Genomic DNA, 24,454 nt, shown 5'->3' with positions numbered 1-24,454 from the left:
CCATGTGTCACTTCATAGACTCCTACAGTGGGGAGATGACCAGGTGCTTCTATTGTAGGTTAGAGAAAAGTCATATTTTGTATTAACTGAAAAATGTATTTTTTCAAAATGGCATCTGTAATGCAGGTGTGCATTCTAAGCAAAGAGCTGTCACTGAGTTTCTTTCAGTGGAAATCCAGAGGATCGCAGATATTCATAGGTGATTGCAGAATGTCTATGGAGGCCTCGCAGTGAAGAAAAGCACAGTGAGTCATTTTGTGAGGAGTCTGTCATCATCACAACCAGATCATGCAAACCTGTCTGATCTTCCGCATGCTGGGTGGCTCCTGCTATGTTGGAACGTGCAGATACACTCGTTCGAAGCGATCGATGCATCACAATCAAGCCCTCATTGCACAGCTGGACATCTCTTGGTAGTACTGACACACTCGTCCACCTGTTGGGGTACTCAAAGGTGTGTGCCTGCTGAGTGCCTGAAGAGTTGGGGTTGTTTGGAGGAGGAGACCAGACAGCAAGGTCATCGGTCTCATTGGATTAGGGAAGGACGGGGAAGGAAGTCGGCTGTGCCCTTTCAAAGGAACCATCTCGGAATTTGTCTGGAACAATTTAGGGAAATCACGGAAAACCTAAATCTGGATGGCCGGACGCGGGATTGAACTGTCGTCCTCCCAAATGCAAGTCCAGTGTTCTAGCCACTGCGCCACCTTGCTCGGTTTAAAACAGAAGACCATAAAGAGCAACAAAGGACCATCTGTGCAGAATTGCTTGCACATTACAAGGCTAACAATGACAATTTTTTACTGAGCAACTTCACAGGCGATGAAACATGGGTTCATCACTTCAAACCGGAAACAAAATGGCAGTCTGTGTTGTGACGTCCACACCACCTTTCTTCCGAAGAAAATGCAGTTATTAATGCAGCAAGCTGTTGGCTCCGTTGTTGACCAATAGAGTATTACCGTGCAGACATACAGGGCCTCCCAATAAGGTGGTGTAAGGCCATCACATTGAACAGAAATTATGTTGAAAAATAGGGTTTTGTAGTGAAAAGAGTGGAGAATAATATGGTGTATTGGAATCCTGAATAAAAACAACCTGCTTTCAGAAAAAAGTGTTGCATTACTTATTGAACACCCCTCATATTTTTCTACCGTTCCACTCTCGAACAGAACGTGGGGGAAGACAGTCACTTAAATCTTCCTGTGTGAGTGCCAATTTCTCTTATTTCATCATGAAGATCATTTCTCTCTATGTAGGAGGGCACCAACAAAATATTTTCATGGTCTGAGGAGAAAGTTGTTAATTGAAATTTCATAAGAAGACATTACTGCAATGAGAAATGCCTCTGTTTTAATGATTGCCATCCCATTTTGCATATCTTATGCATGGCACTCTCTCCCCTATTTCATGACAATACAAAATGAGCTGCCCTTCTTAGCACTTTTTTCCACCCCCCACCCCCCACCCCCCACCTCCGACCCCCCCGCCTCCCAACATTATCTTAGTGATTGTCCCAATGCTATCTAAGAAACTCTGGATCTGGAATCTCTGGATCTCTTCTTTACTGTGCAGCCATATAGCAAAATGTGTCGTCCACAATAAGGCTAAAGTAATACATTACTTAATGCTCGCTGTTCAATATGCCTCATAAAATAGTTTTCTTCAGTCACAATAGAAACACTCGTGCCTGGTGATCTGCATAGAACAGCGAAGCTGTGTAAATCACAAGATGAAGTGGGGAAGACTAGCACGAAATGCCCGATTGAGACAACCCACCCAGCAAGTAGAGTGCCAATGTAGATTCGTAGAAGAACTAAAAACAAGAAACAAGTAGAAGTTGTCATGAACCAAATCCCTAGTACCAAGAGGGAACTCTGAAAGTGTAGTTGAAGGTAGTAATGCAAGATGGTTATAGTTTTTCTGTTATGGCGCATCATCAGTAGCTTCATAGATAGCAAGTGACAGGTTGGTGAGCTGCACAATACTTTAAAGCCATTTGCCAGATACCGTACATCGGTATCTGCTCTATCTAGCAAGCCCAGTGTACCTACTACTGGTGCACCACACGGACCTGATCTAAAGGCACTCAACGAAAGTCTCTGCCTGCTAGTCAGTATAACCATTGTAGACATTAAAACTATTATCCTGCATAATTTTACCCAGTAACTCAATTTGTGTGGAACAAATGCAGGAAAACTTCCTTTTATAAGAGAATACAACACTAGTTTTCAGCAGTGTTCACCCAACCATTGGACACCTAAAGATTCCTGAAGAAGATCCCAGCAGAGTAACTGAAATGCTGAATATTAATGGAACAGCTTGAAGGGGAATATGATGCCGACTTATAACTAGAAGATTCTAGTTTCAGTAACAAAGATCACAAAAGCATGCAGACTTACATCGAACCGCATTTGTTGTCCATTTGTCAGATTTGTACTAAACGTTGGTCTGCTAAGTAGTTTGATTGTTTTACCTTTGGCTACCATTGTCCATGGAATAACATCAGGATCAATAATAGTTTTCTCATTGGTAACACTCTTAAAGTTGTAGTCTTGTTTTTAGCCAGGAGGCATGAATTTTTAGCCAGGAGGCATGAAATGTTTCTTAAGTGGCTCTTTCATGCTCAATATTATTGAAACAATAATATTGCATGAGGGTTATTTTTTTTTCTTCTGATTGTTTGTGAAATGGAAACCACAGTGAAAATAATTTGAAAGATTTAGCTACATCTTCTATCTGCTTCTGTACACAGTTGCCAGTCTGATTTGGACATTTGTTGTAGTGTGGTACCAACTTTCCAATACCCTTATTATAGAAGGCAGCAGCCACCTTTTATTTTCACCAATATCCTTTGCTGGTCTGTAGCTCACTGTCTGTGCCAAAATTATGTCCTCATAGCCAACAGTTCGTGTGAGCAAAAGAGATGAAAATCACAGGAAGCCATATCCAGTCTGTGTGGTTGGTAACCAAACACTTCTTGTCAAAACCACTACAGGAGTGTCTTTGTTTTACCTGTAATATGTGGCTGGAAATGCTCATCAAACAGTAAACTCAGGACAGTTACATTATGTGGGCTGCGTGAAATCAGACGAAACACCTCAAGAAGACTTCACACGTGACAGGAGAGACTATTTTCTAGGTATCTTTATGTGTTCACTTTGCAGCCACAACCGAAAAGTGTGACGTGACACGATTGACAGGTATACTAGAGCTATTGCACAACACAACTCCACAAAGCTTTGACAGTATTTTCATTGTAGTTTTAGTTTCTGGACTGATTGGAGGTTGAAAAGAAATTATCTTCTTATGTCTGGAAGCATCAGTCAGAACTCGGCCATCATAGTGAACATATTGGCACTCAGCAATGTGGAACTTGTATGTATTGTGATTGAACTGCTTGCCTTGCCAAACATGAGCAGAAATTATGCGGAATGAGCGAAGAAACAAATCTAAAAAGATGCAAGTCAAGCAGCATAAATTTGCAAATCATGACAACAACTATTTACAAACTAAATAAGTGAACTGTGTAATTTATGTGTGGTGTGTTCTATGTATTTCTCTAATGTAACAACTGATGCAGATGGAATAAAAATGTTATATACTGATTAGTGATAGAAAGCCTGCATGATCTTATGTCTGTACTCTGAAAACTTCTGCAAGAAAAATAAACATGTACGCTCAATGGGTGGCCGACCTGATGTTATTTGTCAGTTCTGAGAACTTAGAAGTAAAATAACCATGTCTGCTTACTGCCATGATATTCAGTTTCCTCTGCTGTTGTGGAAAATGAGGTATCTGGTGTTTCCTGATCACTCAGGTATTTCAAAGTACAGCATGGTGCTTTTATGCAGGGAGCTCTAAATTTCCCCTTACAAACTTCTAGGACTTGTAGAGGGGACTGGGAACCCATGTCCAGTAACGTACAATTTCTGTGTTACAGCCATTTCAAAACATGTTCACAAGGTAGGTATGAAGAATAAAACAGGGTAGTCATGGGGTGGGGGTGTCACTTACTGTGGATTAGCTGACGTCATTTGATGTTTGTGGTACCCTTCTGACCTGGTTTGAGCCTCATTCACGTGTCTGTGAGTGTTAGTGCAACATGGTTGAATACACATTTGCAAACTATACCAACATGATCCCTTGGTACGGTGAAGCTAATGGTATTGGAAGAGCTACTCGTCACCTTTATCAAGATCATTATCCACACCATTAAACTCTGCTGCGTACTCTTTTCACCAAAATTACACAACAGTTTTGAGAATGGGATACTTTCACTGTCAGCAATTGTGACTGTGGTGCTCCAAGCAGATGCCTCCACATCTGAATTGGAAGAGGCCGTACTGCATTAAGTAGAAGAGAACCTATCAATGATACATGAACAATTACATGTGCAGTTGATGTCGCTCCCAGCACCATTTGGTATGTTCTGCATGAGCAACAATTACATCCATACCACATCCAAAAGGTACAGTCACTAATGCCATCCGATTTTGCACCACGTGTTGAGTTTTGTATGCAGTTTCTGCGCTGCTGCTTCAATGAGCCTGTAGTATTTCCTTGACACATTCTCTTCACACATGAATGTAAATTTACTAGGGATTGTGTTCTAAAGTCTGGAAACAGCCAGGTCTAGGCAGATGAAAACCGACATGCCATTCATGTCCATTGATTACCACACAGATTTGGTATCATTGTGTAGGCAGGTATTCTGTATGGTCAGGTAATGGGCCGTACATGCTTCGACCTAAGCTTATGGGTAACATCTACTTGGCCTTCCGACAACAAGTACTGAGCATTTTGTTGGATTTTGTGCTACTGAATGTCTGTCAAGACAGGTGGTTTCAGCAAGACAGTGCATCCACTCGCATTTCACATCGTGTTCAGAAACATCTGAACCAACGATTCAGACAAAGATGGATAGGCTGATGTGGCCCAGTTGCATAGCCTCCATGATCACCGGATTTGACTCCTCTGGACTTTTTCCTGTGGGGTTGAATGGAAAGTTTGGTTTATAAGACTCCTGTAGAGACAGAACAAGATCTGGTGGCATGAGTTTGTGGTCACTGCAGGACAGATTGTGCAGACACCAGGTGTGATAGATGGTGTGTACCAGATTATCATTCATAGATACAATGTGTGCATTGAACTTAGTGATTGCCACATTGAACCTACCTCGTAGTGGATCACCGAGCGAGGTGGCGCAATGGTTAGCACACTGGACTCGCATTCGGGAGGACGACGGTTCAATCCCGTCTCCGGCCATCCTGATTTAGGTTTTCCGTGATTTCCCTAAATCGCTTCAGGCAAATGCCGGGATGGTTCCTTTGAAAGGGCACGGCCGATTTCCTTCCCCATCCTTCCCTCACCCGAGCTTGCGCTCCGTCTCTAATGACCTCGTTGTCGACGGGACATTAAACACTAATTTCCTCCTCCTCTTTTTTCGTAGTGGATCAGAGTGCTAATTCTCCTTTGAAAATGCCAAAAAAATTTTAGCTGTAAACAATAGTGCTTGCGAAAACTGATTAAGTTTCCTTTTTGTTTCTTTGATTATCAATGAGTGAAATTATAAAACAAGTGATGTTCTGGGCCATAACTAATGAATTACTTGTAAAAGTGGCCGCGTTACCAACACATTTCCAAATAGTCGTAGTGTGGAAATGGTACGTTTCTGGATGTGGTTTCCAATTTAAAATATTATCTCCTTAGTTCCCTCTACAAGTCCTAGAAGTTTGTGATGGGAATTTTAGAGCACCCTCTATAAATATTTTTAAAGCTCTGCAGTCGTTTTCAATATATTGTGCAAATCGTCAATACCAATCTCAGTCAGTCAAATTTATTGTGCGGTACTCAGTATTGCACCTTTAGAGGCAAGGCCTGCTAGATCTGTCTCATTACCAATGGAAGGGCCACTGGAGGAACGAGGGAAGTCAATTTTTATGAAACTTGAGAAAAGGCAATTTTAATGTTTGAACTGTGATTACATCATTATATAAGAACTTGTGGCACTTTTGTTTCCTACATTAAACATCCTGAGGGCATCAAATGTGGAAATGGGTTACTGGCATTTGGAGTGTTCCTAGAATGAAGTAATTTCTCAAAATGCAGTCAATGTCACTCTATAAGAGGAAAGAAAAAGGTAAACCGAGCAATAATTCCATAATAACCATGAGTAAAGAAATTCTTGCGTGTGATAAAGCAGCGATTGTACTCACATCACCTATATGTAGCTGTGGAGCAGATGACTGAAGAATTCCATAGCATCAGGATGGCAAAACTTCTTCAGGTTTTGCAAATCTTTACATTTTAGGTTGGAAATTGGGAGGAGATCTAGAAAAAAGATCAGAATTGTTGACATTAGATTACCTCGAACAGAAGATAACTGCAGAGCTGATGTAGAATAGGTAAGTAAGGAATTCTGCAGTTACATACCATTATAAAGAGATATGGGCAGTTCAGACAGCCTGTCTGCTGGTTGACATTGTCATAGTGTCCCTATGATGTCATTTTGCATTTTTCTGTAATACGTTGTTTGATATTTCAGCATTCTTACAGTGGCTGGATTCAGATGATATTATGTTAATAGGGTGTGTTTTGAAAGGGCATTTTGCAGCATACTTGGAGTCAAACAGTGTTTTCCTTTTCTTGATTAACAATGACCACAGTCAAAGGAGATGGCTTACATCTCGATTCTTTTATCTGTTCTTAGAAATTGTGAGGTGTTTCCAGGGCCACACACATGGGATGTAATTGTCATCTTCTTCAGGCCATTAATTTGATTGACAGTTACATAATGAATGGATGGAAACTTTATGAAATTTTTATTTTGACCATCCAGCAGAATTACTAACAAGGAAACCTCCCCATCGCACCCCCCTCAGATTTAGTTATAACTTGGCACAGTGGATAGGCCTTGAAAAACTGAACACAGATCAATCGAGAAAACAGGAAGAAGTTGTGTGGAACTATGAAAAAAATAAGCAAAATATACAAACTGAGTAGTCCATGTGCAAGACAGGCAATATCAAAGGTACTCTGAGCTCAGGAGCGCCGTGGTCTCGTGGTTAGTATGAGCAGCTACGGAACGAGAGGACCTTGGTTCAAGTCTTCCCTCGAGTAAAAATTTTAATTTTTTATTTTCAGACAATGATTATCTGTCCGTCCGTCCGTCCGATGCGAGATAACTGCGCCGTAGTATGTATCCACAAGAAAACCTAAATCGAGCAAGGCAGAAGAATCTTTTTACCCATTCGCCAAGTGTACAAGTTAGGTGGGTCGACAACAAATTCCTGTCATGTGACACACATGCTGCCACCAGTGTCGTATAGAATATATCAGACGTGTTTTCCTGTGGAGGAATCGGTTGACCTGTGACCTTGCGATCAAATGTTTTCAGTTCCCATTGGAGAGGCACGTCCTTTCGTCTACTAATCGCACGGTTTTGCGGTGCGGTCGCAAAACACAGACACTAAACTTATTACAGTGAACAGAGACGTGAATGAACGAACGGACAGATCATAACTTTGCGAAAATAAAGAAAGTAAACTTTTCACTCAAGGGAAGACTTGAACCAAGGACCTCTCGTTCCACAGCTGCTCACGCTAACCACGGGACCACGGCGCTCCTGAGCACAAACTATCGTTGATGTTGTATATATTGCATATGGACTACTCAGTTTGTATATTTTGCTTATTTTTTTCATTGTTCCACACAACTTCTTCCTGTTTTCTCGATTGATCTGTGTTCAGTTTTTCAAGGCCTATCCACTGTGCCAACTTATAACTAAATCTGAAGGGGGTGCGATAGGGAGGTTCCCTTGTAAGTATACAGGATGTCCCAGGAGAAATTGTCTATACTCATGGATCTGACATTCACACCAAGAAAGTGCAATAAGCATGAGCTGTAAAAGGCATATCTTAAGAGCCATTTAGCACCTGTTCATCTTTGCTATTGTAAAACAAATCTCTTCTACTGAACAAGTTCTTATAGCCCTTAAAGTATGCATTTTAGAGCCCATATTTACTAGACCTTTTTACTTCAAATGATTGTTCTTGTCATATCCCTGAATATTGACCAGTCTTCCTATGACACCCTGTATGAGCTCTTCAATGTCCTGATTCAAGGCACGAGTGGTGAAGTGAAAAAGAACATGGATATTGAACAAATATATCAAATGTTGGTGCTTAAAGTAAATGGCATTGGTTGCTATATTTGGCAGGACTCCATTTTTTGCAAACTATGCAAGTAGCCACCTTTTTGTTTTTTCTGTGCCTCCAATTGACTGGGTGGGGGGATGATGGGAGAGATTTTACATAAGAATTGTTTGCTCTACACTGTTGTGGCCGGATGAGTCACAACTAACTTGCCTGCTTCTTTCCCCTGAAAAATTGACTCACATGGTTCTTTTCCCTCACAGCAAAACATTGAATGCTAATATCTCTGAACATGTGAGGTGGTTTTCCCTCACAACAGCAGTGTATAATTAATCTGAATTGAACTGTAGCAATAACTCAATTAAAAAAAAAAAGTGATTTACCTGATTTTTTTTTTCCTCTGACCCTTCTACTGAAGGCAGTCCCTGAAATTTTTCATTATAAATACAAGGCTGTTCTTTTAGCTATTTACCACTTATAACATTCCCCATTAAATGGTCATGGGTCTGGGCACAGTCCACCATTCACCATCAAATAACTGCTTGAAGAATCAGATTTTCACTCTGCAGTGGAGTGTGCACTGATATGAAACTTCCTGACAGATTAAAACTGTGTGCCAGACTGAGAATCGAACTCAGACCTTTGCCTTTCGCGGGCAAGTGCTCTACCAACTGAGCTACCCAAGCATGACTCATGACCCGTCCTCACAGCTTCAATTCTGCCAGTACATGTCCTGAGTTCGAGTCTCGGTCCAGCACAGAGTTTTAATTTGTCAGGAAGTTTCAGACAACTGCTTGTTAAATTGGGGTTATCTTGCAGACTAAACTGATAACAGAAATAACTGGCATGCCGAGAGAGGACTAGTCCTACCACTCCATCACCAGTACAATTCACATTGGGCTTATTAAGCTGGTAGGTTGTTGCCAACTCAGCTTCCAGATAGCAGCTAACTCCTCCAGCAAGACACCACAGCGGGTCACAAGCCATAGCCATGTGTACTTTTGAAAACTAAATGTGAACGTAGCTCTTGCAAAGACAAAAGGAAGTAGAATATTCAAGTAAAAAGCTAGTTGATGTTTAGATCCAAGCAGAACAATTAACTGTACAGCCCAGACTTGCAGGTGCAGCTACTGCAAGTTATGCTGCTAATTAGAACGGATGCCTCAAGAGCTGGTATTGCTGTATCACACACATGCTTGCTGTCCAAAAGGTGATAACGCAGCACTCTATGTGTAGCAGAAGAAGCTGATGATGGTGGTGATGGAGATGAACGGTTGTTGTCTTCATCATCTTTTCTGCTTCTCTTTTCTTTTCTTGTCTTCTCCATTTTTTCTTTGGTGATTTATTTTTTTTGTCCCATCTCACTTATATCTATTGTCCTCCTCCTCCTCCTCCTCCTCCTCCTCCATTGTTATCATTGCAGTAACTATCTGTAGCAATTGTTGCTGTTTATAATGCTTCAATTTCTGCTACTCTATTTCATCATTTTTCATTCTGAATTCTATTTAAAACATAGATTGTTATCAGATCAATAACATTTTTGTGCTTGTTTGTAAATTATGTAATTCATCTTGGGATTATATTTTAAAATTTACAGGTCAGATAGATGGCCAGGAGATCACTGCTGCTCTGGTGCTGATGCCACCCAAACCAAGACCACCTCCACCTCGTCGCAGTCCTCCTCCGCGTAGACCTGTGCATCGTTGGCCTCGTACACCACCAAGGTGAACATTGAACAGTGAAGTAATGTATATAACAACTACTGAAATGTTGTAATTGTTCTCTGGAAGCGTTATTGTATGTAGAGATTCAGTACTTACAATTAATGTATTATACAAGTGCCAGAAATCACAGCTGTAGGTTCTGATGTAATGGAATATTTCCATGAAAAAACAACTCTTTCGCTTTCTGTTCGTTTTCTTTTTCCCCTTTGCGTATTGATTTCTTTATTCAACCATTCTCACTATATATAATCAACAATAACAATACTGCATGAGGAAAAGGAAATATATAAAACCGACTGTTCAAAGTTTTTGGGTGTGTATATTGATCAGAACTTGAATAGAAGTCATTTATTACAGTCTATAATTTATAGATCTTCATCAACATTTTCTCTGTGTTTAATTGCTGATTTATGTGATCAAAGTGTTAGATAATTAGCTTGCTATGCATAATTCCATTCATTGTCATGTGGAATAATTTTTTGGGACAATTTCACACATGTGCAGAAAGTAATCATTGCACAGAAGTGTGTTGTAAGGGCATCACCAGGTGTCCAAGCAACTATTAAAAAGTTAGGCGTACAAATGACAATTTCAAAAGACATTGACTTTCTTATGCTTGTTGTGAAGAATCAGGTATGGTTTGAAACTAATAGTAGCATTCATAAGTATAACACTAGGAACGAAAATAGCCTACACTATCCACAATTTAACCTTACTCTTGCACAGAAAGTATCAAAGTTTGTAACCCTAAACGTATTTCATCACTTCTCTTGTGACTTTTTGCCCACATACACACATCAAACGCTTTGCAATATATTTGACATATTTCACACATATTTGTATACATGGTGATTATAATTAAAGTTAAACTTTCAAACTGCAACACCACTGGTAGAATGACATCAAATTGCAACGGAATATCATCAGAGAAGGGGAAAAACATATGGCAGAAGAAAAATAAATAGTTACAAAATGTAGCAATAGATGGTGCTGCAAGCATCATAATTTAATAGTGGTTGACTACAAATGACAAATGAATCGTACAACAATGCCTAAGGTGTATGTTTGGCGTTAAACAAGCTGTACTACTCAGTGTGCATGGGTGTACAGGTGTTATACTGTTAGCAAAATATACAAACTGAGTTTTCTATAAATCGGCACCCCCAAACTGTGGAATACTGTAGCTGGAGAGCAACGCTACAAAATTAGGTTTACTTAAGAAAATAAAGTGAAAATGGAGAATTTCATAAATATCATCAACTATGAAGATCACCAGACAAATTCTTCGAATACACATGAATGAGCAGAGGAGCATTTGACTACCTCATCAATAAATCAAATATGAATGTTTTTTATATGATCAGCCAATAAATGCGGAAGAATGACTTGACTACTTGACTAACTACCCTACATATACACATAGATACACAAATTGACAACCAAAAACAATGTGTAGGTGTGGTGTAACGATAGCATCGCAGTTGGAGATGACGTACTCCAAAAGGTTCCTCGGTTCGATCCTGGGTTCTACATACACTTTAACTGACACAGTTACAATTCTGTATACTAAGTTTTATGGATACTGTTTGCACTGCATTGCTAAGTATATTTTTGAGGTCTTGCCAAAGAACTTTATCTTTAAGTGTTTACACACCTATCCTAGTATATCACACAAATTAAATTCTTAATAAATTCAATGAACCATGAAATTTTATAGATATTTGATGTTGCGAACTCTAATTCATCAGCAGTCAGTGTTAAGGACAAGCGTTTCAATTAATCTAAATAGTCTGTAAAAGTAAGGCATACAAAATTTTAGAAAAGAAAGGCAAACGTTTGGTGTAATGATTTGTCTAAAAGTATGAAATGAAAAATATTATGGAAACATTTGGTGCACCTCATTTTCTGTTCATGATTTCGAGCATCATTCAAAGACACACATAACGTTTCTCTAATCTACTTATTTCTTTTTCACAAATCATTTCATTAAATATTTGACTGATTTCCTTCTTCTTCTTCTTCTTTTTTTTTTTTTTTTTTTTTTTTTTTTCTCAGGAAGCTTGATCTTACTGACGCTTTGTTTGCCTTCCTAATTTACTTGATTCGAAGAAAGCCTTTTTGACATTTAAATACCGCACCAATGTATCTTTTTAACTGCCTTGAACAGATGAAATTTTTGACACTTCATTTACATAGCTTGGCAGCAGCTTTTCGAGAAATATTTCAATTTTTCCTCAACTCATTAATTAAGCTTTTGTTAATTACCCTGATTACTTTCAAGCAGTTAAATATTTTCATGCAAAACTAGACCTCACACTGGTCACTTTGGTACCTCGTTTACCTGTTTCTCTCCCTTTGTTTGGCTATGAAAATTTGGACAAAACCTCATGGTGTAATTTATGAAGAGTCTTGTTTTTGCTCTACTCACGCATTTACAAAAATGTATCGAGTGTTAATCATATGATAAAATAGTCCTTTCTGTGTGCTGTCATCTTCAAAAATCGTTGTTTCGATATCTTGAACCATTTATGAGATGCGACGATTTTTACTACCACTTGATTCCTGAAGCGCAGGAAAGGTGTGTCAATACAGCAACCAATGTCTCAAGAATGAAAAGAGATGTCATTCCGGTCTCAGCTTTAAATACAATTTAGATGTATTAGTTACATTTCATACGCAATAATGTATGGCCTTAAATGAACTGCACGGAAAGTCTACGCAATGTGATTTTACCTCTGCAAATTCTTAAAGATTTCGTGCAGCCATGTACTCAATTTCATGCAGCACATTAACTATGACGAATAATGAAAATAAATTCAGCACTTTATTGTTTAAAGATATCAAGCTATAAGATGCGGAAGATTCAAATTTGTTTTCTTAAAATTGGATGATAAGTATCTCATAGCTGCCGTCGCATCCGCTCCATTGCTTTGCTGAGAAGACCCATGGTCGTCGCTCTCAGTCACATGTGCTACAGCAACAAGGTTCAAATACGTTTGAATTCAAATGTCGCCAGTTGCAGCGGGAGACAGGCAGTGACATAGATGTCGCTCACGTAGGACACTTCCGTAACTATACCGGTGGTTGTGTTTTGTTGCCTGAAGCTGTCGCGCGCTGTTGGTCGTTTCTGTCACTTGTAGGATGTGGCCTTAGTTATGAAAGCACATCCACCACGACAAGGTCATATCACATCGGATGGGAAAAATCGGTTTTTAATTGTCCTGAGACCAAAAATTGCATAAGAAATATCAATCAAAATCAAATTGGATTATTAATTTCCACGTGACTGGCGCAAATCACGTTCGGTATGCTGTCCACCGTTTTCTGCAACAAGGTGAAATCAAGAAACAACATGATCGAAGTGTTTCCAGGGTCATGTTCAGAATGTGTTGTGTATTGTGTGCCTTCAATGCAGCTAAGTTTGCAATCAGAATACTGAACACAACATCTTTCTGATAGCCCCACAGCCAGAAGTCACACAAATTAAACCGAGCGAGGTGGCGCAGTGGTTAGACACTGGACTCGCATTCGGGAGGACGACGGTTCAATCCCGCGTCCGGTCATCCTGATTTAGGTTTTCCGTTTAGACACTGGACTCGCATTCAGGAGGATGATGGTTCAATCCTGCGTCCAGTCATCCTGATTTAGGTTTTCCGTGATTTCCCTAAATCGCTCCAGGCAAATGCCGGGATGGTTCCTTTCAAAGGGCACGGCCGACTTCCTTTCCCGTCCTTTCCTAATCCGATGACCTCGCTGTCTGGTCTCCTTTCCCAAACAACCCAACCCAACGCAAATTAAGATCAGGTGATCATCGGGACGGCCAGGCTGTAGGGAAATGGTGGCTGATAATTCTAGCATTTCCGAAATGGTGCTTTAGCAGCTGCTTAACTGGATTTGCAATGTGCGGAGGTGCGCCATCTTGCATAAAAATGATCCCCTCCACACTTCCGCACTGTTAGAGAGCTCGAATGACGTGGTTGTGCAAAAGACACTCATTTGTGCTTACCAGTGACGGTACAGGTAACAGGACCGGAAGCACGTCTCTCTTCGAAAAAATGTGGCCCTATAATAAATGATGCTGTAAACCCGCGCCACACTGTGACCCTGTCAGGATGAAGTGGTACTGGTTGATTTGCGTGTGGATTTTTCGTTGCCATATTCCACAATTCTGTGTATTGACTTATCCTGTCAGATGGAAGTGGGCTTTGTCTGTCCACAAAATCTTCCACGACCAATCATTGTCCACTTCCATGTGAGCAAGAAATTCTAAAGCAAAGATCTCTCTTGCTGTCAGGTCAATAGGAACTCCCCATGCGTTCAACTTTATCGAGTATTGCACTTTTCAAGACACCAGGTACATTCTTACTACTCAGTCGAAGTGTGTCAGCTACATTTACACCTCTTTCTTCATAAAGTGACACAAAAGCATGCTGTTGTAGTAATTGCCCATCCAGAGCATATGGCCTAAGTCGAAAAGAGGCTTGACAAGTTTTATTATGAAACAGATTCATATTCTGCGACTATTACTGATGTCAGCTGTTTGCAACACATGGAAATTCGTGCCGGATCCAGATTTCCTGCTGTACGCCAGGGGTCGCCTTAACCACTTCGGCTATTCAAGCCCAATTTCATGACCAATCCAAACTTCCGTATGTCACATAGACACAACGCTTATGCTCACACAATTTGCGATTCCTGCAGTGGGAGACAAATATTGTAACATCATTTTAGCCCATTGAGTCATGGATACATCATTGATGGTTACAATGTCTGTGCTTATTCAGTATCTGAACCTTCACAATATAATGTCCTTCAGACATAGACATTGTAACCATCAATTATGTCAAGAAGTTTTATGACAACCTGACTTGTTTTCAGGGTAACTACAGAAAGAAATTTTGTTTCCATCTCTGTGGAATTGCTGTATAAATAACAAATTGCCACAAATATCCTGTGGATGATTCACAGATCTCTAGGTTCATCCACAGACATGATTTCTCCCATGCCGTATGAATTTTTAAATGTATCGTTCAAGTGCTGAATGATTAAGCCAACTTGAACAACCTTTTGTTTCCCTCAAATGCATGCAGTTCCTCGTTACAAAATGAAGGGATATACAAAGTAGTTCAGATTTGTCTTAGTGCATAGCCCGGTAAAAAGTGGCATGTTAAAAAGTGGATGCTTGCTAAAATAGTATTTTTATGGATGGCTTCTGAATAACTTCTATCAACATCTGCAGTGCCAAGAAAAAACATAAAGATCATCTGCATCAACATCTACCAAGTTACAAAGCCTAGAACACTGTTGGATAACAGTCTGTTTCTGAATAAAATCTGCAGGATAATGTTTAGTTTCACACACAAATGTTTCTACAATTTGTTGCGCCAAAATAAAGCTTCAATGCTTCAGCTACAAAATTTACCTGTTTCACATGTCCATTTTGTGAAATGGTAATACATACGTCCTATAGGAGGGTGATCTCTGCATCTCCCGGACACTCATTTTCTGTCACACCCTCCTGATGCACGTGGTGAGTCATTAGAAGCCAATATTTCTCCTGTCATAATTGTTAACACAACACTTTCAAATGACCCTTACTAGAGACTGAACTTGCAACCTTGCACTCTTTGAGTTCCTTGTAAGAGAAGTCTATGTAAATGTATGTCTGAAAATTATTTGTTCTTGAAGAGAATTTGTAACAAATGCCCAGAATACCCTTTGCTTGCTCCTACACATGCATGCTCTGCCACAATATTTTGTGCATAGCTTAAATCCTCATGGTTCAATTCAGGCTATATAGAGTGACTCAAAAGTCCGTTAACATTTTAAAACACACTAATTCACGGAATAATGTCTGAAATGACGTGGGATGTTATTGAAACCAAAAAAGAGTGGAAAAACTGGCCAACAGATGTTGCTTTCTTTGGGGAAATGTGGCGTGGTGCTTTCCAAACTGTCAGCATGAGGGTGCAAGGTAGTATGCCAGTATGTTACGGAATCACATCATCCCTAGCCTGACCTATAAACACCTGCTGGAAGGTACGACTTTTATGCAGGATTGCACTCCACCCCATATCGCTACATGTGTTGAAAGATCTCTTGCCCACATCTTTTGTTAGCTGATTCAGCTTTTCACAAGCTGCTTCTGTGGTGTGCTTCACCTTTGATTGCTTTCCCTCGGTAGCTGCACTTTTAGTGTCCAGTGTCTTGCTGTAATTTTGGGTTAATAATAAGTATGAAATGATGGATGCAACATTGCACTAATTAACCTGATGCTTTTACACCTGTATTGACATATGTGTTATTTGGGTGAAAAGCTTTTCTAAGGTAATGTATATAGCAGCAGCATATTTCTAATATATTTTTTGTATAAACTCCTGACAAAAACACAACACACAGAAAAATTCATGTAGCTATTCACAGCACAGTGGTATTACCAAAATGAACATTACTCGTGGACTAACTTTCTATTGTTTGCGTGTTGATAACTATACAGGGACTGCCAGGTTAATTGTCCAGCACTCCTACTTTTTAGAAGAGCTTATGAATAATTATTGAAATTTGCTATTAGGTTTTACTTTAGTACAAGAATGCTAGCAAAAGAAGTTGAAATAGAGTTGCTGTGATGCAGGAAGTAATCTGGCTTAACTATGAAATGGGTAACTGTAAAATTGACAAAACTGTATGTACTATTTGTTGAACACTATGTATACTCCCAAGGGAATTCCCAGTTATCACCAAAAATGGACCATAATATGTAATTTTCTGGATCGATCTCACAAGGTCTCCTAATGAAAGTGGACATTTTTGTTATCAGAAAAATAAGTGTTACAAGACTAGGTGGAAACTGCACTTGTTAAAAGTGGGACCGTCTAGAAGATGAAAACTTTAACTATGAACAACTTTTGATATAGAAAGTTTTTGAAGAAAAAATGGTTTTTACTGAAAACAGAAACTGAAGGGCATTCAGATGAGGTATATTTCTGCATTCATAGTTACTTTCTAGCTTTCTGTATATATTTATACGGATCTTCAATTTAAGAATATTTACTCGTAAAAATTATTTTTGTGTAAATCAGGTTCATACCTTCAGCTATCATGAAATCATCTTATGAACAATAAAACTTTATGGATTTCAACTTCAATGAGAGATTAACTGTTTTAAGTAGTTATCTTATATGCGTTATTCAAAATTAAAAAATGAGATGAAGTAAAGGGAAAAATACATTATTGTTATTGTTATTATTATTAGGAATGGAAGAAGAACAAGTGAATAGTTCCAGCCTGCTTTTTTACACTCACCGTTTCTTCCAAACTCTGCAGAAACTCTCCCACAATGCTGTGAGACGAGCATCTGCTGGAAGTTTTGTTTATCTGCTGTCTCAGGAGGAAGAGCTTGTGACAAGTTGAAGCTTTTGGTTAGTCCTGAAACCATGTTCAGGTGTTGTCGTTGGTAGCTCACGACCTGTAAAAAGCAGGGATCTGGGTTGGAATCCCAATCTGGTACATAATTTAACTTCTCAATACAATCAGTTGGACTGAGACCTGGTATTGAGACTATTTAAGGGGTGGCCAGAACACAGCTGGCACACAAATAGTATACCAAACACTAGTCTTAACAATACTGGTATGCAGTTGCTGCTCAACAGTCTGATTATAATTTTCTGAGGCAGAATGTTGCTTGTGCTGTGAATCAGTGTACCCAAACAGTCTAAGCCAAGTCTCATGTGAAGAAATGTAAACTGACAAACCAGATGTCCTGATACCATTTCAGTCAGTAACTTCTGTCAGAAATGACCATACACAGGTTGGTCTGGAAGCTTTAAGCTGTGCACCAACAGAAAACATGCAATGATAAAGCTGCAGATTCTTTTTGATGGTGTTTTGCCATAACAATCTCTTCAATACCCATGGCACAGCTAATTGTGGTTGTAACTTTGTTAGACTTTTGTGCAGTTTATCTTCTATTTAAGCATTTTTTTCTGGGGTTTGTACTCGTTTCATGTAGTTTTCTAATCCTCATAGTGCTATTTAGATTACATTGCCACAAAATATTGGAAACTCATCTCAGAACACTTTTATTTCGCTGACCTTGTTTTTCTGATTTAATCAGTTTAAATGTGGGTACAGAAGTAAAAAAAAAGGTAAGGTGAATGATTTCTTCATGAAAAGAATGGATGTGGAAAAATCATGTCCTTATCAGATGCCACATTATTGGTGATTGACCGACCTAAATTGGGATGTAGAACAACATTTCAGAACAAAGATTTGTAACGTTTTACTTCAAATTCCTAGCAATATTTTGGGCAAATTCATAACCATGTGTGAAACTTGGATCCATTTTAACTGCCCAGAAACCAAACAACATCAGTACCATGGGAAAAGACTTGTTTGTTGAGTAGAAAAAAAGGAGTTGCTTTCTAGATTTCCCAAGGCATGATGTTGGCGAATAAGTCGTAACTGGCCTATACTGTGGTTCATTATAAGATAGTCTGAAAGAGCAGTTGTTTCTTTGAGAGAGAGAGAGAGAGACACACCAGAATTTGCATTTTCACAACAGGGCAAATACATCAATTGAGGTTAAAATCTGTTTTACATAAATTTATTTATGTTATTTAGTCCCAAATGATTTATTCCTGTTCCTTAACCTGAAAATTTGATTCGGTAGAAAGAAATAGTCACTGTAGATGTCATCGCCTCCATTCGATTAGATAAAAAATCGAATCTTGTTGAGTCAAGAGTGTACTTGTTGAGCAATGCCATGTTGAGAAAATTTCTTCTTTTTCTCCACCTCTTCCTACTAATTTTAAATGAGGCCATAATGGATGATCTTTTTACAACATGTGTTGATCTACCCTATATGAGCTTTAATATTATACTTATTCTAAATAAAAACAAAAGCTACAGTTATATTGTATCATTGTGTCACAGGTATCGGCGTCGTTCACCTCCACCACCGCCACGCCGGAGAAGTCCACCTCGTCGGCGACCTTACCGCTCCAGATCTCGTTCTCGAACACCTATTCGTCGCAGGCGGTACAGTTATTCAAGCTCCAGTAGTTCACACTGATTTTGTTTGTAAAGAAGCTCTTGGTGTACATAATGTGTTACATGTGTAGATTGTTAGGACACTTTCAGTATTTAGGAGAAAAAATAATACTATCAAGGAGATGCTTTTGCCAAAAACTGGGAATGACAGGAAACAGGCCAAAACATAATTGCCAAATTGATTATTGCATGAAACTGAAGCAATGACAGGAGGCTAAAAAGCTTATTCTGGTGGAAACCAGTTTGTGGGTGCAAATGGTTTTTAGAGCAATAGAAATTAGTGTTGGTAGTAAAATTAGGAAAGCATTTAAAGGTTAGGAGCTTCTATCATTAGGAGGAAGAGTAAGTTTAAAAATGCATGGATAACTTATCAGATAATGATCCTGTGTTGGTAACTATTTCAGATCACATCAACGTGAGAAGTGGTTGGCTAGAATAAGGACTGTACAATTTGTGACTGAATAATGTAATCACGATTAGTGTTTGATTTCTCGTAGAATCTGGAGTGAGACTTCAGAAGAATCTGGAGTGAGACTTCAGAAATGGATGGGGCATGCATTTCGAAAAGTTACTGGTGTATGTTAGAACATTTTCACCCACATTAGCTCGTTTCCATTTGCTGTCATTTCAAAGTCTCCATCTAGTACATGTTAAATGGGTACATAGTACAAATTTCATCAGCTTTCATTCCAATTTGTGAATGAAGTGAGATGAAAGGCTTGCCTATAATTGTATGTATACTTTCTGAATTTTTTTTGCATCTTATCATTGATGTTGTAGAGTACATTTAGGAAACCAAAGTGTATTGAAGATTTATTTTAAGGCCCAAGTATTGGAATTATGCTATAACTTTTTGCACGTAGGTAATATCTTACTAGTGGGATTTTCATGATTGTTGGAGTGAACAGCACAATCAGATAATTTATTGTTTTAGTGGTTGTAAATTACTGTCATATATAAAGAAAGTAATAAATGTGAGGAAGCATGAGGATTCATTTAAAGTTACCTGCCTGTACAATTGTTGTTCGTGTCAAACCAGTGTCCACTTGCTACATAATTGTTGTTCGTGTCAAACCAGTGTCCACTTGCTACATAAATGTTGTTCGTGTCAAACCAGTGTCCAGTTACTGAATGTGATTATAACTGTAGGGTTATGAATATGTCCAGTGTTCTGTAGAAATAATGTGTTTCTTACAGTCTTATTTATTTTTAGAATTTGATTGTGTTTGTGATGTTTTTAATTTATATTTAAATTAAATGTGTGATGATAATCCTACAGTAAACTTATTTTTCCAGAACTGAAAATGAAATTCTAAAAATGGAAAACATAAATCTTTTCATCCCTCCTCTGTGTGCTGGAATTTTCCGAGAATTGCTTTTCAGGGAAGGGACAAAAGAATGAGTATCATAAGCAACTCACGTGACTGAAAATTGTGGTTTAATGTGCCCTAAATGCATAGTGCCATCCAAATAAAATAAAGTAAATGTCAAATGCCTGTATGATCAATGCACATTGACTTGAGGGCTGTGGCATACTGTGGTTATGTATTTGCACCAAACTGTAATATTTTGCTAATACTAAAAAGGGAAAATAACAAATTAGCAAATTGTGTGTGATACTTGAAGTACTGTATTAATGCACAGTTCGTACTTTATGCTACATAGGTAATATACTGCAGTTCAGTTTATGTTTCAGTTTTATGTCATATAATGGAATGAAGAAAATTTATGCATTCACTTAAAAAATGGATTTTGTTTAAATGAATAAAACTCAGTTGTAGGTTTTGATAAGTAGCAAGGAATGTGTTAAAAATGTGCGTATTTACTGACGGAACTGCAGCAAGTTAGATGTATTCAAGCTGTGAAAGACTTAATCTTCACTTGCTCAGAATGCATTTCAAACCATTCAGTACCAGGCAGTGATTCAAGATAAAGTGCCAGTCATGCAGAATTTGGGTTTCGTTATTTAGATGCCATACCCACTTCTCAAAGTGTACATACACAGAGCATCACACCTCTCTTTTCCACTTTGTTGTGTAAGGCCAATCCATTGCATTTTGTGATGTTTCAAGGTCTGTCATAAATACAAAAATTTTGTTTGTATTACAGTTAGTAATAACATTTTAAAATTTTGTTTCTACAACAACATATGTAAATGTATGTGAGCTTATTCTCACTGTGGAAATGAAAATTAATTTCCAAGACACTTACATTTTTGTTGTACTTGTTTCCAACATCCATGACCTACTGACTGTGTGTTTTTGAATAAGATTGTTTTTGTATTGACATGCGTCATAGTTCCTGTAGCTGACACCAGAGACCAGAATGCCGGGTACAACATAACTCACAGTTTACAGTCATTATGTTAGTGTGTTACATGCCAAGTCCCATGAATATTATCCCAAAGCATTTATTCGTGTATTACTAATTTTTTTCTAAAGCTTAACATTTGCTTCTCACAGGGTTACTCATTTTAGGTTTTGTACTTCTATGCAAATACCGGTGCTATCAGGCAGGCCTGTTCACCAATCTGCACCTGAAGGCTGACTCACACTTATGATTCAGCTGTGAGCAACCAACTGGCTCATGGTGAATAAAAGTGGTGGGAGGGGAGGGAGGTATCAGAACAAGGCAGCTCAGCACGAGATACTGTTGTTAACGAATCTGTTCTGCAGCTGCTGATGTTAGTTCTATGGAGATGCATTACATCACAGTGGCTAATTAATGCCTTTCATGCCAAAATTATTTTACAAAACTATTGAGATTGATGAGAAATAACAATGAAATGAAACTTATATTACTTTTAATTGCTGAAGAACTGACATTATAAAAGCTAATAATTGATTAAATAAAATTTACATCCATCCTATGCAGATGGCAAGCTGTTGAGTATATACTAGTGTCAACAATACAACACCGGAAGTTCTGTTTTGTCATGAAACCTATCTAGCAACTACCTGTCTCCCTGTAGCTTTATAAGCTCTGTCTGTAGCTAGACATCCTGTCCTGATAGGTTGTAAGTTGATGTTGGTGTACCTGACCTTCACTTTGAACTTCCTAAACCAGCCATAATGCTGTCTTTAATGAATTTAAAATGAGCTTCTCTCCACTGTGTCTGGGTTAGGGGCACTGTGCAGTAAGTATATACGCTTTTCAAGGCTACGACAAACCTAACACGTGGCGAGTCCTCTGAAGACAGCACACTTCCCCTGCACTATACAGCAGTAACATCTCACACCTCATTTTATCTCAAGCACTCACTTCCCAGGCAGTGAGCAAGCATGTGCTCAGTTGCTTGCATAGCCACCACCTGAACAGGCCTGCTATAAGTAATTATGTGCCAATAAAATTTATTTTTCTAACTGCAAGAAACTCATTTGTTTCCACTTCAAATTAATCACTGTCTGCTAAATAATTTGTCTGGAATGTATATTTTTGCTCAATTCAACATTTCCTAGGCTTTTTGTCAAGTAACTGATAGCCCCAACAGAACCATGATTTTAATCTTTAACAAGTTCATAGTGACTTGGGAATTTAATGTAAGGAAGTTGATTATCTGAGTTGGTAGGCATCACCACTGTAACATCACCAGACAGGTGTTTCTTGCTGGGCAAAACCATTTCAATCTCACATTGCATGTTACAGCTAAAGTAACTTTGGGCACCTCTAGATCACATGGATTCAGTTACAGAAGAGAGCAACTGTTTGGGTCTAGACTAATGTTCAGTGAGACTGCAGTGCCTGTCTCAGCCTGTGTGCGTAATCTCTGATGAAGTGGCGGAAGTGGGCCATAAATACATTAAAGCCCCTCTTGTAAATAAAGTAGTGGATCTTTCAGATGCATCACCATATAATATCTTAAAGATATATTTATGATTAGCTTTGAATGTTGGTGTGTGTCGTGGATTGTGGCTAAAAATTTATTTCCAACATGGAAAGAATTGCTGTATGTGACTGTGTTAATTGTGGAAGTGGCTCTGTAATTATCAGGGAGGTGTTTTATTTGTATGGAGCAGCCCTTTGCTTGAGATAACAGGTACCTAGTCTCATAATAGCTTCTTGAAGCTGCTGGACAAAGGGTTTTGCATTTGCAGCACCAAAAAAGACAAAGCAAGTTATGGCGAGTATTTTTGGGATACAAAAAGGATTTTTTTTATTGAGTAGCTTGCAAACGGTACAAAAATAAAAGCTGAACATGTTACAGGTCTTCCACCCACAAGGATACCTTGGGAATGGGGCAGTTAAAAAAGAATTTGAACTACAAATTAGAATATCCACCAGAATCTCCACCCATTGACTTCCCTCCTATTACACATTTCTAAAGAAATTTATAACTGGAAAACTTTTTTAATCAAATGAAGAGGTTATGGATGCCATCAGTAGATTTGTATTTTGCAGACTTGTAGAATCGCTTTGCAAGTATTGCATCTACTTACTGGAAAATGTTGGATGAAATGCACTGATGTGAAATGGGACTACATTGAGAAAATAGTGTGTTTTTTGGCAAAAAGTCCTATCACTACCTGGCTGAAAACTTTCCACATTTTCCTAGCTTACTCTTTAGTTGAAAACTTTATCTATGTCTAGCAATTTTAACATGTCTGTTTATTGTTGAACATAAAAATGTGATACAATGGAAGGCAGAAGATTGGCTTGCAGACCTCTTGTACAGATTTCTAGGAGGTAGGCACTGGTTAATTTCTGTATGGAAATGTTTCCTGAAGACCCTCACCATTTTACCATATTCATTTAGTTTGCCATGCACACCACTTCGCATGATTAATTTCCAATAAGGACACATTATTTACCGTGTTGCAATGAAATACTTGAATATTTTGAAAGAGGAACACCTTACTTTGTGACCAGCTTTCCCACAAGTGATGAAAGATGACATTGTTACTATGACATTCTAACCAATTTTCAAACAAAGATGCAATGATTTGAAAATGAAGGTGCACCTATCACTGTCTTAAATCCTAGTCCTTCAAAAAGAGAATGGTGATGGTTTTCTTTACTGCAAAGGTGATGTTGAAACTTACACAGTGTTTAGTTCTCAAAATAGAAATAAAAAAGAAATTGTATTGGGGACATTTGCTGCCTGAAATTTCACACACACTTCAATTGAAACCTGATGATTGGTTCCTTTTTTGTGACAACACCTCAGCAGATTAGTCAAAAATTTGTTCTACTTAGCTGCAGTTGGCTTCAACATTCTAGTGCCCTCTTTGATTTTTCTTTGTTTACATTGGTGAAGGTGTGACTAAACGAGTTTTTGTAAGCACGGGGCAATTAATCTTCCCAACTGGCAGAAGAAATATGGAAAGAATGGATTACTGAATGGTTTTGGAGGACAAATAGTTGCACTGACTTTGATGAAGTTATTTGGGAAAAAAGTGACATAAAAGTAGTACTGCAAAACTTCCTCTGTTTCCATGATATACATCTTTCAGTAGATTGTGTATTGTTCAACATCATTTTCTAAAAATTGGCTTACTGAGGACTGCTGGGCTGTTGCATTTAGGTGTTTTT

General features: G+C 38.6%; 1 protein-coding gene across 1 annotated transcript in view; it reads left to right on the top strand.

Annotated features, from left to right (window-relative positions):
• Window positions 1–20,532, top strand: part of LOC126248167 (RNA-binding protein with serine-rich domain 1-like) — a 103,484-nt gene extending 82,952 nt beyond the window's left edge. Inside the window, exons 8-9 of the mRNA XM_049948925.1 lie at window positions 9,751–9,877; window positions 18,809–20,532. Coding sequence (XP_049804882.1) covers window positions 9,751–9,877; window positions 18,809–18,947 — 266 coding nt within the window. The 3' untranslated portion in view covers window positions 18,948–20,532. The remainder of the gene's footprint in view (window positions 1–9,750; window positions 9,878–18,808) is intronic.
• Window positions 20,533–24,454: the final 3,922 nt, after the last annotated feature.

Source organism: Schistocerca nitens, chromosome 3 (genome assembly GCF_023898315.1).
Source record: "Schistocerca nitens isolate TAMUIC-IGC-003100 chromosome 3, iqSchNite1.1, whole genome shotgun sequence".
NCBI lineage: Eukaryota > Metazoa > Arthropoda > Insecta > Orthoptera > Acrididae > Schistocerca > Schistocerca nitens.
This window is presented reverse-complemented; position numbering and strand designations above follow the sequence as displayed.